The sequence below is a fragment of the Drosophila obscura genome, unplaced genomic scaffold (assembly GCF_018151105.1).
Source record: "Drosophila obscura isolate BZ-5 IFL unplaced genomic scaffold, ASM1815110v1 contig_4, whole genome shotgun sequence".
NCBI classification, from domain to species: Eukaryota; Metazoa; Arthropoda; class Insecta; order Diptera; family Drosophilidae; genus Drosophila; species Drosophila obscura.
Window position 1 is genome coordinate 2,329,181 of NW_024542828.1, and position 14,777 is coordinate 2,343,957.

At 45.9% G+C, this 14,777-nt stretch overlaps 1 protein-coding gene across 1 annotated transcript; it reads left to right on the forward strand.

The window, feature by feature from the left end:
- The first annotated feature begins 10,194 nt into the window (after positions 1–10,194).
- LOC111068331 (glycerophosphocholine phosphodiesterase GPCPD1) lies at positions 10,195–12,606 on the forward strand. Its single transcript, XM_022357726.2, has one exon. The coding sequence runs from the start codon at positions 10,202–10,204 to the stop codon at positions 12,554–12,556; it is 2,355 nt and encodes a 784-aa protein (XP_022213418.2). The 5' UTR covers positions 10,195–10,201; the 3' UTR covers positions 12,557–12,606.
- The last annotated feature ends 2,171 nt before the right edge of the window (positions 12,607–14,777 follow it).

Below are 14,777 nucleotides of genomic sequence, written 5' to 3' on the forward strand. Positions count from 1 at the left end.
TGGAGACCACAAAGGCAGCCGTAAAGTGGAGCGCACGCGGCATCGAAAAAAACAAAAATCAACGAGGCCATTCGATGGATACTTTTTTCCGATATCTAATCAAATTACTGCTCTTTAGCCATTTCTGATCTACAGTGCTGCTTATAAGTCAGTTCTTTGCCTTCATCGATACTATCCGAGTTGTAATGAAAAATTTTCACCGATTTTCACGGATACTTTTTAAGTTTTTAATGCAATAATTCTGTCGCACCAAGTGATTATTTAGTGCGGCTTATCAGTTCAAAATTTCCTTAGTTGTTCACAAATAATTTTCGATTTGTAACACTATAATTCTCTCCTCAGCTACATTTGTACACATATAGTGTTCCTTATCAATTTAATTCCTTTGCCGCTTATCAAATATTTCAGGCGAGTTGAGTGCTGTACGGTTTGATTTTATTTTTGTTTTTTGGGGGAACCTATAAAAATGTGATGTTCTCGGAAATTTCTAAATCCTTATCAGCAGAGGAGAACACAAAAACTGTCTTTCGTTTCAATACGAATACAACAAAAAAACATTAGTCGATTATTTGACAAGACAAAAACATTGAGTTCGTGTATGACATAAGCGGTTAGCAGATAATTCACTTCTGACGGATCATTTCTAATTCGAATTAAATCTATTCGCTATTTTTAGTCTTGGCCCCGAAGCCCTTTCCAATGTAATTAATAAATTGCTGTTGTGCCAATAAAGTGAGGAACCCTCGTACCCCTTGAACCCAAAACTCTTGAACCTAACTAACCAACCCATCATCTTTCCTCATTCAAAGATGCTTCGTTTCCCTTTTTTTTCTCTCAATAATTTTTGGGCGCAAAAACCCGAAAAAAATTAATTTCTGTTAAAGAGTTCATCGAAAGGCAAACAACAGGGAAAGGAGAGAAAAAGGGATGATGGTGATGATGCTGATGCTGGGGAGGGGTTCACGGTGGTAAAGATCTCTGAAAGATCAAAGATGCTCGACCATTTGGTAGGAAATCCCCTAAGAAGTGTGTTTTCTTCTACATCCTTTTTTTAGGGTAAATCTTTGAACTTTCTCTTGTTAATTGTCGGTGACATGAGGCGGAGGTTCAAAAGGTGACAAGCTGTTTTTGGTCCAGTTAAATAACTGGACCTCCTGCCCATTTGATGGACATTTGACCGTTGGAACTGGAGTAACGCAGAGATTTCCATGGGAATCAGCTTTCGGAAAAAGTTTCCCAGGAAGGAAACTGGAAACTGGTCGGAAAACTACTCTCATTTCTAAAATAAAAGTTTTACAATGTATTTTCTAAAAATATTGTGTGTTTTTTCTACCATTTTATCAGGGACATCCCATAGATACAGCATATCTATGTTCCATCCATTGTTATAGCAACCAAAAATCTGCGAACATAAAAATCAAATTAGTCACGGCAACAGCTCATAATGAAAATGATAATTAATGATGCCTACCATCCATGGAATGACCAGGGACATTTTTCGCACCATTTTCACCATTTTTCCACTCCCCCAGACACATACAAAATCGAAAAAACGGTTGCAAAAAGCAAAACGTTTCGTATAAAATTCAAAAATCAAACGGAAATCAAGGGAAAATCTATTGAAAATGGCACAAAATAATTGTCATGCGGAACGTGGTGACAGCGAGGGGAGGCACTGAGGTTTTTGCATATCCATTGGCATAGAAAATTGTTGCAGCAGAAAACAGTTGGAAAACTGTGTACAGTGGTGCCCCACCCTAGTGGAAGTATTGGGTGTGTATGTGTGTCGTAACCTTTGACCCAGTCCCTTGGGCTCTGCAAATATTTTCGCCCTGGCCTCTACCTTTTGCATATATGCATATGCAGCCGCCGTCTTGAGCCTTTTGAATATTTCCATGCGTTGAAAGCAAACAAATTCATTTTCTCTCGCGGAGGGGAAAAAAAGAAGAAAGGAAATCCAAAAGAAAAGCCGCGTGGCATCTGAAGTTGACTTTATTATTTTCATAAATATTTATTGACAGCTCGAAAGGGAAATCCGAAATTCGGAGCACAATGCATATTGTTTTCTATAAAAAGATTTTCACGAATTTTCATTAAGATTTTACGTTATTTTTGGCACATTTTGAATAAAGAAACAAAATTGGATTTGTAATATATCGAAAAGCAATAGGAGAAATCATTTCAAACTTGGTTCCCGTGCGTCGAATATCCCGCCAAAACTCTCATGAAACATAAATAACGAATTAACTTCACTTGAAGCCTTTTTGCTCCGTATAATCCAACAATGATCCAAGTTATCGCACATCCATAAAGCCGCAGTTTAACTCCTCAGTTTCATCCCGAAATATCATACTAATTGAAGGGCTGCCCAATTGAGGGATACCTTCGTCCGATACCCATTTGATATGCACCATAAAAACGGAGGAAACCAAAGGAATCTCACCCTCTATCACTATCACTCCAGTGCTAATTGAATCCAGCCAAGTATCTGATGGAGAAACACATCTGTCCCCCAAAGAGACGAGACGAGTAGTCCCTCAAGACATCCCAATGACGATACGATTGTCGGTCTGTCACGAATAATAAGCTGTCCGGCGGCGCAATTTGCGATTTCATTTTTATGGGTTTCTAATGAAAAATCACATCAGCGAAAGATCTTCTCGAGCGGTTCCTGGACACACACCTGGACAAACACTCGAGCAACCCTTCGGCCTCGGCCTCGGCCTCGTCCGGGCTTGGCTTGACCCCGGTCTGACCTCGCCAACGGTTTCTGCATTTGCATATATCATGTATTTTGAGGAGTTTTGTTAGGTTTTTTTGGGTGCATGATTTGTATTATTTTCCTTGAAAGAAAAACTTGAATTTGGGATAGAATCCAGGGATTTTTTAATGAATTTTCACTCATTTCTCAAGGGGATCAGGTAGGGGAGAAAAGCGAATGCTTACTGAACCGTTTGATGGTATGTTTCCTCTCATTTTTTCTCCATCTTTCTCTCCTTATAAATATACGAGTATGACTTAATTAATATTACAATGCCTATGTGCGAATTCTGATCCCTGAAAATATTCCCTAATTCTTTGATTGACATTTCGCTGGCATTTCAATCAAAATTGTATTATATTTTTGTGTAGATCTTATAATTGTGTTTGACAAAGTTGCACAACAAGATGTTAACCCCGAGGGTTGACATCTGTACTCTGTACTATGCACAGAGTGGCGGAGTGGGGATGCAACAGCATCTTGAGAAAAGATCTCACAGATCTCTGACAGCAGCTGCCCTCCGAACGAGAGAGAGAGAGTTCCCTTAACATTTGACCATTGGTCAAAGGGTTGACCAGGGGACCAGCTCAAAGTTCACTGCCAGATGCTGGGCAAAAGGGTTGACCCGACGAATAGCTCAAAGTTCAATCCCAGATGCTGGGCAAAGGCAAACGGTTCAAACCTAATGAGATCATTGAAATCTAACGGAAATTCAGCTAGATGTAACTTAATGGAAAGCCTAATCAAAGCATCTAGCGCAAAGTATCAAATAACATCAGACTCTGGCAGCAATTTCAATTGAGTTGGGCAACGATGGTTTCTTTTTAATTGCCTCTGGCGGAGTAAAATCTGCACAAATTGGGTTATAAAATTACAATTGCGGCCAGAGAACAGTGGCGAGTAGAGCAATGGCAAAAAAATGGGTTTACTTATGTTTGCGGTTTTGATTTCAAAGGATGCTCGCTGAGGGGATGCCCCGAAGTCACCGAAATTGATACAGATCCTTCCTCTGTGTAGCCCTTCCTGCCAAAGGGGTGGCTGGATGCGACAATTGTAGAGTTTTTTTATTGCTGACGAGTATCGCATTACCCAGCTGATTGCGATCTGTTAACCCGTATTTGTCTGCCTCTACCTCCAAAATAAACAACAAAAAGAAAAGGCATCAGCCCAATCAATCCGTTGTGCCGCGTGCCTACATCGGCTCTGAGCCTCTGGGCCTCTGGGCCTCTGGACACATTATCTAATTACCACATTAGCCGCATTACCGCCTCATCTGTGACTTGGCCAGACATCTGCAGTGGGTGTGGCCCACATACGAAATAGTTTAAACCCTTGGTCCATTCTCTCACTGTGTGATGTCTTTGTCTTGACCAGAAGGTGTTGTCCGGTCCCGGTTCCATTGTTGGGCAAGGTGTGACACACCTTCTGAAACTGCCATTGTCTGCCGTTCTTGCCTCTGGTTTCCCTGTCTTTTGCTGTTCTTGATTTACGTGCTGACGAAAGGAGCGTACTGCAGAAGGAGCCGAACCTCACCTCCTACGCAGCGAACCCATTTCCCATTTTGGGTCGTCTGGTGTTTGTCCTGCTACCAAAATAATTGACCATATTTATGGTCATTTTAGCCTTTTATGTCGTCATGTCGTCGGCATATTTCCCTTTTGGTCATTCACACACAGCATTCATTGATTTCTCATTCTCATTCGCCTGTGGACCGGGACCCTCTGACAACTATTTTAGTTTTTCCCCACCCGTGCCGCGTGCTAAATGTCGTAGGCAATTGTTTTAGGCCATGTTTTTGTGGCACATGAACTTCCTTCCGTAAGCAATTTCATGGTCATTTTGTGGGCGTTCAAACTAGCTCCATTGTCCGAACAGATGCTCTTCTGATGCTCTAATGGCCTGTGTGGATGGAGTGTGGGAAATGAGCCCAAAAAGGTGTTGTTGATATGGTTGGGGGTTCCAAGATTTATGACGGCTCGGACAAATTTGCACCAGAAAAACATCAGCAACAAAGACAGCAATGTCTATATAATTTAGAAACACCTCTAACACAACCTTTGCCCAAAGTCCAAGTCTCTCGTCAGATGCTGAGAAGATCAACAAACTGCTTAACCCCTTTCAATTCTTTCTCAGCTCAGCTCAGTGTTCCCGGGTGTCGGCTGTCTATATACATTTATGAAATCGTTTGACAAAAAATTAACAAGAGAAGAAATGTTCATTTCGCAAGCAAAACAAAACATATTAAAATGTCAGAGGGACCTCCAGAGCCAAATGTCGCGACACGGAGCTCCACAGAACTCCCCCAGAGCTTCCTCCAGTTGTCAATTATATCATTATATTATGATTCCCCACTGCTGCTCTGCAGTGTATAAATTTGTTTGTCATTTGCCGACTTCGAACTCCCTGCTAATTGTGGCTCTGTTTTTTTGTTGTTTTGTTCCCACTGATGTTAATGCATTTTGATTTTGCAACTTGCAAACGGAGGCAGAAGTTCGTGATCTGTGGCAATCGCTTGACATTTACAAGGCGGCGGACTTTTGTTTTTAATTAGATGAGGCCCCAAGTACCCCAAGTCTGACTGAAGCTGCAGTCTGGGGCCAAGACCGACTGGGTGGTCTGGTCTGGTCTGGTCTGGGCTGGCTGATTATCGACGCGAGGGCTTAGATCTTTGCCGTCGATTAAGCTGCTTAATGCCATTAACATGATTAAGTGGCTGCTGCCCAAGCCAAGCTCCCGGCTCCAGCTCCAGCTCCAGCTCCAGCTCCACTCTTACTTCTGGACCACTCCACATGATGTCTTTCCATTGTAATTGCGTGGAAAATTCATGCTAAATGAATGATCCATTGATTCATTCATAAGTTGAGTTCCGCACAGCAGTTGAGTTCCGATCGACTACTCCTAATTGAACAATTGAACTCTGATCGCAGTCTCTTAATGATTCTGTCTACAGTAGAATAGTAAACTGGGAATGGGAAATAATTCTCCCCAAAGTTTAGGTTTACTTTTAGCCAAGAAAACTGGAAGTTCTTTTTCGCGATTCGTATCCCGTTTGACAGGATCTCCTTTCGGGGTGGCTTGAACCCCGTAACGGGTCGGCCAGTGTCAAAGGTCAAATTGGTCGAAAACTTCACATGGGTCAGTCCGTATGAATCAGGAGCCAACCAGATCTCGGACACTCACAGAAATAAAACTAGTTTCACTACCAATTTTAATTCAATTTTGTTCGTTGGTACGATTGACCTTTGATCTTACGACCAACAAAACCCTAGAATGGGCCAAAAATTTCTAGTGCACTCCGCTCGCTGGGAACCGTTCTCGAATTTAGCCAGCTGCTCGCCGCATTTCAACTACAGAAAACTTTTATCAGCGAAGATAACGCGAGACAAACACAATTTGCCCCGAAACTTATTTACATTTAGCGGCAAATATCTCAGAGATACTCTCGTATCTGTACTGTACAGATCCGAGCGATGCAAGATCTAATTTTATGAATGAACTCTGTTGAGGAGTGGAGTAGGGCCGAAGGAAGTGCGAGGTATGCGTAATGCAGTAATAAGTCAACAACTAATTTTAGAACTATGAATAGTTGCCCCTCTGGTTGTCTCAGAGAGCGGAATGTAAACCGAGTTTATCTCCAAGCAAATATTTGCCATGATAATAGTTGTAGTTGATTGTAGTGCATCTGGGTCGAGATGTTCTGCCGCTGAGTCCCATTCCGTGCAGGTGGGAACCTAAAGATACTCGTACATATATTCTGGTAAGTAGTTAGTAGTTAAAAGTGGTTCCGTTTGCTGTTGCTTGTGGGCCATGTGGGACATCTGTGCATTCCCCTTCGCTCCATTATGCAAATGTCACTGCGGCACATCCGGCATCCAGCACTGCCAGATATATGTACGATTTCTTTAACTACTTCCCTTAGTGAAACGAATCTTAATCGAATGCAAATCGGAGACTCTCAGTGACCGCTGAACACTTGGGTCGCCACAGCCCAGCACAGCACAGCACAGTCCAGCACAGAAGCTCTACTCGACCGGAACCTGGTTACTTAACACTTGGGTATAATCACCCTCGTTTAATTGCTGAAACCCAACAATTCTCAGGGCTTTGATTGCCTTCTGCGGTTTCCAATTTCCAGAGAGGGAGAAAAGGGTTCCAAATCGAAGTTGGGGTTGTTTCTGTCCCACCGATAATATTTAATAACAATTGATATAAATATTGAAAGTATTATTGAGTCATAACTTGACGGGAAGAAGGGTGCGGTGCGGTGCGGTTCGTTGTTGTCCCTTCGTCTCTGACAGGCCACTTTATGTGAAATTTGAGTTGGTCTTGGCTTTGGCTTGGTTACGGCCACTCGCACATAATCTCCAGGGGCTTATCTTGGACCCTGGACTCATAAATAACATCTTCGAACTGCTCAATTTTCAATGGCGATAAAGGGGCTGGGCTTATCGATGGAACTCGAATTAGAATTGGAGCAGGCCAAACAGATAGTCGCCGTTGAGGATTCGGATTTCAGATCTCAGCTCGTAAAAATCGTAAATAAATCAGCAGAAAGAACCAGCAGCGATAGCAGAAGGATTCTCTTAGGTCTGTGGCGATATCCCCAAAGTAATATTCAAATTCTTGAGGTACTCGAGCTCCCCTTTGCATTCCCTTTTTCATATCCCCACATCCTGTGTCACTTCTCACGGAAATATCAGCATTCTTTCTTATTTTTTAGTCCCTGTAACAAATTCCATTGGGTTTGCTTAAGACACGTCTTTTCCCCCGCCAGCTTCTGGCTAAATATTTGTAGAATCGCCCATAAATTGTAATATTCCATGGCTGAGTCGAGATCCTGGCGCAGTGCATGTCACATTTTGGTTAGGGAGACGTTTTTCTTATTGTTTTTTTAATACTTGTCCAGATGTTACAATAAGGTTGAGTACCCCGAAGCCGGAGCCCAACCCGAGGACGAGGACTGCTCCATGTGTCGTGGATGTCGTTGATGTCGTTGATGTGTCGCTCTTTGGTATTTAAATATTGTCGCTGTCGCTGTCGATGTCGGGGTTTTGTTCTCACACTCGTTGTCGTGTAGCTAATTTGTGATTTCTGGTGTTTTCGGTGTTGGATTTGGAAAACCATTTTCCGGCTATTGATTTCCATCCAGCAGAGCGGAGTAGCGAGGAGTGGATGACATGCAAGTGCCGGCCGATGGGATGATTTATTGACATATTGTTTACGGCTTCGGAGGGGGGCCACGGATTGGGGATTACGGTTACCCACCCTTTCCCCTTTTGTCATCATGGGAAATTTCTCCTTGCACACCTGTTTATTCCAGTGGATATCCTGCCTAACCTGTATCCTGCATCCGTATTTGCCCGAGGATATCCACCAGGAAATCGGACTGCTCCAAAGATCACGTAAATATTATTTACCCACCGCACACACAAGACTCCAAACAATGTCTTTCCCAAGGATATTCAACTACACGACGAACAAAGCCAAAGGAAAACTGCATTTTCCACAGTACTCGTACTCGCACTCGCACTCGAACTCGTGATATTTCCCCGTCTTTTTTCTTTTCTGCGCCTGTGCACAGCCCTCAGTACTGCTGTGAGCGACGGTAATTTGAAGACCGCGAGAGAAAAGCGAATGGATAATCCACCGGGGAGCCCATGCGAGTTTAACAAATTTCCAATTTGATTTTCCCACACACATTGGGGGGTTGTGAGACAGCGGGAAAATTAGTCTCTTTATGCTTAATTAGGATTTTGTATTGAGTTTCCTCTGCCGTGTTCTATTCGGCGATGGAACAGCGCAGGAAGTGCCCCAAGCAATTGCTGCTGCTGCAGCAGACAGACAGACAGTTGACAGTTGATCTCTGCCTCTACCTGGGGCACATGCTGCGGTTTGGCTTTGTTTTCTCTGGCTGGCTGCTTAATTGTGCACCGGCAACCAACTGCAACCTTGCCACACCCACGGAAATCTCGACCACAGTCCAAACAACACACAAACACAAAACCAAGTCAAGTGCAGAAAACCCAAAAAACGGAAGGAGCCGAGGGCACTACCTGCTGTCTGTCAGGAAGGATATGCTGCCCTGTTCTGCGCAGACGCAACGGTTTCGGCTTCGGTTTCGGTTTCCATTTCATTTACAGCTGCCTGAATTTTTTGTGGACATAGGACATCGACATGGACATGGTCGTGGGCATGGACATGGACATGGCTGGTGGACAGCACTTTTGGCACTCGTTCTGCGGTTTAGGCAGACATGTGTCTACAATTTTATGCTGTGTCAGAGGAGCTGCGGGTAAGCGAAGTCAAGAGTCCGCTTGCGACAGGCAGGCGTGTGGTTGAGTTTTGTCAACAGCAAAAAAAGGGTTGGAGGAGGTTAAACCAAATATTAGTTAAGACTTCCTCATGACTGAAGAATCCACTGCGAAAGGACTGCGATTAATAATAAAAAAGGGCTGTAAAAGGGGCAATTGCGTATTTTTTAAAGGTAACTTATTTATTTCCCTCATATCAGATCATTGCCTTTCCAAATAAATTAACAAACAGCAGCATCTGCAGTTCGGTTCTCCTCTGGCATGTGTCAGATCTGTTTTGGGGTTTGTTTGGCATCGTTTGCTGCCTAATCGCTGTTGACGCGCATAAATTTGTGGATCCCTCCGCAGAGAAATCCATCCAGTGCCAGACTCAACTCCCTATGCACAAATCACCCCTTTTCGGGCTTGTTTGTTTAGTCAACAAGCGGATTAACCAGCGGGTAACTTGAGATCGCCCCAAAGTCCCAAAGAAGCCACGGAAGTGTAGCTGAGACTCAAGGAAGGTGAGAGCTACCCCAAAGATTGGTTGGGAAGTGTTCGAAATGGTTTCACTGACAACTGTCACTGGACCCGAAAAAGGGAGACATTTAAATAAATTTCTATATTTGGAATCGGGAATTTCGTTTTTAATTTTCTCACAGTTTTTCCCATAAGAGTTTTTTGTGCGCTGCTACAATTATAATTTAATTTTCAAGTAAACACTAATTATGTTTTTTCCCCCGACACAAACTATGCCTAATTTCGCCCCTAATCAATGGAGGAGGAGGTTCACCCTTAGTCGATATATGTGGTATAGGAGGTTCACCCCTATGTTTTAAGTTCCTGGCATGTCGCTTGATCCTGTCGCAGGTGGTTCGTTTCAGTGTTTCGACGGGGAGGGGAACCGAACAGGGCTTGCGTGCCATTTGCCTGACACAGAGATTTCTACGGTTTGTGTGCAGCACAGTTTATAGTTTCCGGATCAAAAGATCACTTCCTGCAGGGAAATGGTATGGCAGGATGCTCAACGATTTGGTGGGAAAGTTCTGTGTGTTCTTGGTCCTTCTACTTGGAGGATATTTAACGATGTGCTTTGACAACTACAGAATATCAAAAACATAGCTGGGGGGCGTTGATATTTTTTTCTGTAATGATTACGAGCATCTCGAAAAGTTATACATTACAATTTTTGATTTTATTGAGAATATCCTCTGAAAGACATCGAAATTTCTGTTGCAAGAGTTCTGCTCAAAAGAGTTTAATACTCGTATACTCAAGGATCATGCATCGCTGGTTCTTTGCCAATGAGCGCGAGGAGTGCGACGAGGAGGCAAAGGCCCGCGAGGAAGACAACCAGGTGGAAGAAGATGCCAAGGAGGAGTCGGTGGCACCTCCCGTTCGCACCACAGAGTGGCCCTTCTGCGTGTTGTATCCCCGGCCGCTGCAGGGCAACGAGTACCTGGCCATCACCGGCAACTGTGAATCTCTGGGCGACTGGGATCCCCAGAAGGTGGTCGTGATGGACAAGAATGACTGCTCCTGCGAGAACAGATTCGTGGCGAAGACCGGCCACTGCCAGCAGAGGTTCGAGGCGACTGTGATCATTCCACGGAACATCGACATCCACTATCGCTTCTGTGTGGTCGTCCCCGATGGGGAGACGGGCCAGAACTTCATACGCTTCTGGGAGTCCCGCCTGGAGTCGCGTGTCATCCGCACCTGCCAGAACATGCTGAAGGACTGCGATCGCTTTGGCTATCGCAACGAGACCGACACCGAATGTCTGGTGGATCGGGGATGGGCCACCAGCGAGACCTACATCCACTTCAAGATCTTCAACGCGCCGTTCCTCTGGCAGCAGCAGTCGCCCCGTCTGCTCTACGTCCACATCCAGCCGATGTTCGAGAAGGAACAGTTCTGCCCGGATGCGGAAAAGGTTCCTGTCCGCACACTCAAGCGTCTCACCCTGCTCAGCCGTCAATCCGGGTCCGCGGCTGCCGAGGAGATCGACCAGAGTCTCCGTCTGGCCTACACAGAGGTGGCCAACCTGCGCCACCCGAAGAAGCTCCGCTTCCAGCCGTACCACGGCGTCTGCTGCGGCCCGGAGGACATGCAGCTCTACCACTGCTCCATTGGCAATCCGCAGGAGACGCACTACCGCCTGGATCTCTACACCTTTGCCCACAAGTCGGGCCCCGACGAGCCGCCCTACCACTACGGCTATGGCTTCGTGAATGCGGACCAGCTGGTGGACAGCGAGGGGCATGTGGTCGTCTCCATCATCTGCGCCTCCACCCACCGACCCCTGATCGAGATGTGCCTGCGCTACCTGATCATCCGGCCCCTGGAGAACTTCAAGTGCGATATGCGGAGGACTTACGAGCGCTACTGGCGCCGCAATCGCCTGCCGATGGACATTGGCCATCGAGGCTCGGGCACAACCTACTGCCTCGGGGAGAATCTGGTGCGGGAGAACACGCTGTATGGGTTCAAGCAGGCCGCTGTGGCCAATGCCGACATGGTGGAGTTCGATGTGCAGCTCACAAAGGACGCCCAAGTGGTTGTCTACCACGACTTTGTGATGAAGTTCCTCCTGCAGCGCTGTGCGAGCTACGAGGAGCTGCTCGCCAGCTGCGACCTGCTGGTCTTTCCCTTCGAGAAGCTCAATCGCCTGAAGCTCTTGGCGATGGGCGGATGCAAGCGGACCAACCACATTGCCGTGCCCTTCGAGGCGTTCACCTACGACCAGTTGACCCTGGTGCGGGTCCTGCGCTTTGCCGCCAACAAGGGCTACGAGGTGCCCTGCGATCGCATGCTGCACGAGCAGCGGCCCTTCCCCCTGCTGCTGGACTTGTTCGAGAAGGAGGAGGACCTGCTGCCGCAGACTCTTGGCTTCAACATCGAGATCAAGTTCCCGCAGCTGGACAGCACCCGGCGCTGGGAGGACGAGTGCTTCAAGCCCACCTTCGACCGGAATGTGTACGTGGACACCATTCTGGAGATTGTCCTGCAGCGTGCCGGCAGCAGACGCATCTTGTTCTCCTGCTTCGATGCGGATATCTGCACGATGGTGCGCCTCAAGCAGAACCTCTATCCGGTGGTGCTGCTCACCGCGAATCCCGAGTGCCCCGTCCAGTATTTGGACAAGCGCGTCAGTGTCCTGGACCATGCCGCCCACCTGGCCCACAGCTTGGAGTTCTTCGGCCTGGCCATGCACACCAATACGGTGCTGCAGCGGCCGGAAATCGGGCCCCGGCTCCAGCAGCTGCACCTCCAGGCTCTCGTCTGGGGCAGCGTCAACGCGGACATTCGGGTGCGCAATATAACGAAGAAGCATGGGGTGGTGGGCATCATCTACGATCGCCTGGATCAGCTGGATCAGGTGGGGGAGGAGCTGCCCTGCGGCAATCTATGCATCATAGATTCACCGGCCAACAGAAAGATGCTCAAGCAAATAGAGGAGCAGGAGTGGCGGGCCAAGTGCGGCTACAATCCCGAAGCATAGTATTTATTTTGTGTCCAAATATTGCCCATATAATCGTACTCGTACTCGTACTATTCGCCTGTCATTTTCCTTTAACCATGAAAGACAAAAGTAATGGCCTTCAACGTGTGTCCAATATCTTGGCTTAGTAATTTACGCGCTCCACGCTCCCGGGGAATGCCATAAAGACAGAGGACATTACACGACTAAGCCGTGAATATCCCACCAGTTTAAGCCACAGCCAAAGTTACGACAATTGTCAATATGGAGAGCAGTATAGAGTGTCCGTGTCCGTGTCCTTACCCCTTTGAAGGACTCACCACCCCCCGGGCAATTGGCAAACTTTTTTCGCAAACATTCCAGGGAAAGGATGTGCGTCAAAGGAGATAAGCTCATGTGAACTATTGCCAGGAAGATAAACACAAAGGCAGAACCCGTGGTCGATCCATGGTTGGTCCATGGAGGAAGCTGGAAGAAGGGGTTAGAGTTAGAGTTAGGGTCCAGGAGTCCTTTAGTCCTTTAGTCCGGTCAAACGACACACAGCCTCGTAAATGATATCCCATGGCGAATGGGTCTTGTCTTGTCTTTCCCTTATGGCCCGTTGCACACTTTAGCAACACTCACTCGACGCGCCGCGTTGCTGGTCGCTGGATTGTCTGTGGGCTCAACCTCAACCTCAACCCCAACCCCAAACCCATTCCGAGGCGGGTCCCCTGCACGGGTATTAATATCCTTTTGCATATCCTAAGACTCGACTCACTCTCGTGTCTCTCTGTGGGATGTTTGCTAGGTTGTTGTGCAACTTCTATCCATCCCATTATGCTATTTATCATAATTTTTCAATTTAACACTGCTTCGTACACATGGGACACAGATACACAGATACACCTCAGCCTGGACATCCTTCTTCCTGGCTCTATCCTGAAACTATATACTTTCAATGTTTACTTGCGCAAACATCCTTTGACGAACTTTGGCCATTGTCCAGGAGTCCGCTTTGACGGCTTAGCCGTACTTTCGTTTTTGCATTCTCATCGATTTCCTCCTGGCTGTTTGCTTTGCCCATCCCACGGATATCCTGGCGCGTATCCCTATCTTCAGGGACACACTCACGTGGCCGTTAAGGATGACGTTATTAATGAGCATTTTGACACTTACGTCTTGACATTTGCACAGCTGGTCGTTTGTCTTAAGACTTTTGGCCATTGCAACACGATTTCAAAAGGTCAACTACTGTCTGGATCCCCCCCAGTTATCGTAGATTGTTTCATTCTCTCTCACTTTCTTATAGCCATATAGCTGACGATGTCTGATATTTGAATAAAACTATAATTGTGTTTGCATTGTGCAAAAGGTGAGGATGCAATGGGGGTGGAATTTGGTTAGCAATTGATTGGGAGGAATGCGTGAAAGTAAGATAACCTTTGGTTAAACTTATGGGAAATCTGCAATATTAATTTATTCTTTCCCTTTTTTCCTTATCAATTCTGTCCCTAAGAAAGCATTTGCATAGCTCAAGATTTACTTCGGAATATGAGCTATGAGATTGATTGAGAGATGGTATTTTGGGTTAATCCCCGAAAAGTTACCCACTAGCAAGATATATAGATTTCAACCTAAATCAATATGTGTACAAATCATGTCCTGAATGTTGCCTTACTATGGATTAATGTAGAATTACATTTAATTGGGAAGTATGTGTCCTAAGGAGTCAATCTTTGTTTCAAACCATAGTCAGTTATGGTCAGTTCAATCCTTAGACTAACACATATTCAATATCTTCCAAACTCCAAGAAACTCTCTCTAGACTTCAATCAAATTAAAACATAAATTCATAGAGCAAAACAAACTTTCCTTAGAGGCACAGAACAGAAACGAAATCCTTTCTGACCATCGTCCAGTTCCAGCATTAGCACAGAGCCAGCTGTCTTCAGGGTTATCAAATGACCAACCCCACCCCACCCCACTCCACTCTCGACTCCCTTTCCAACCCATTGCATTCCCTGGGTGCAGGGGTCCTTGTCTGCGGGGATTGTTTGCCTTCAATTTGACTACAAACCATAATTTATCTTTTCAGACGTGTTGGTTCCTTCGGTCAGCGCGACAATGGGCGCTGGGCCAGCGCGCTGGTCGTCAGCGTCAAGGATTATTGATTATGCAAAGGGCCTTTGCAGGACACAATGCCGAGAAAAACAAAGGGCTTAAGCAAAGAGAAGAAAGGATTCTCGCCAAGAAATCTCAA

Excerpts from the sequence above, each read along its gene's own strand:
- LOC111068331 (XM_022357726.2), top strand. The coding sequence starts at position 10,202 with ATGATTACGAGCATCTCGAAAAGTTATACATTACAATTTTTGATTTTA.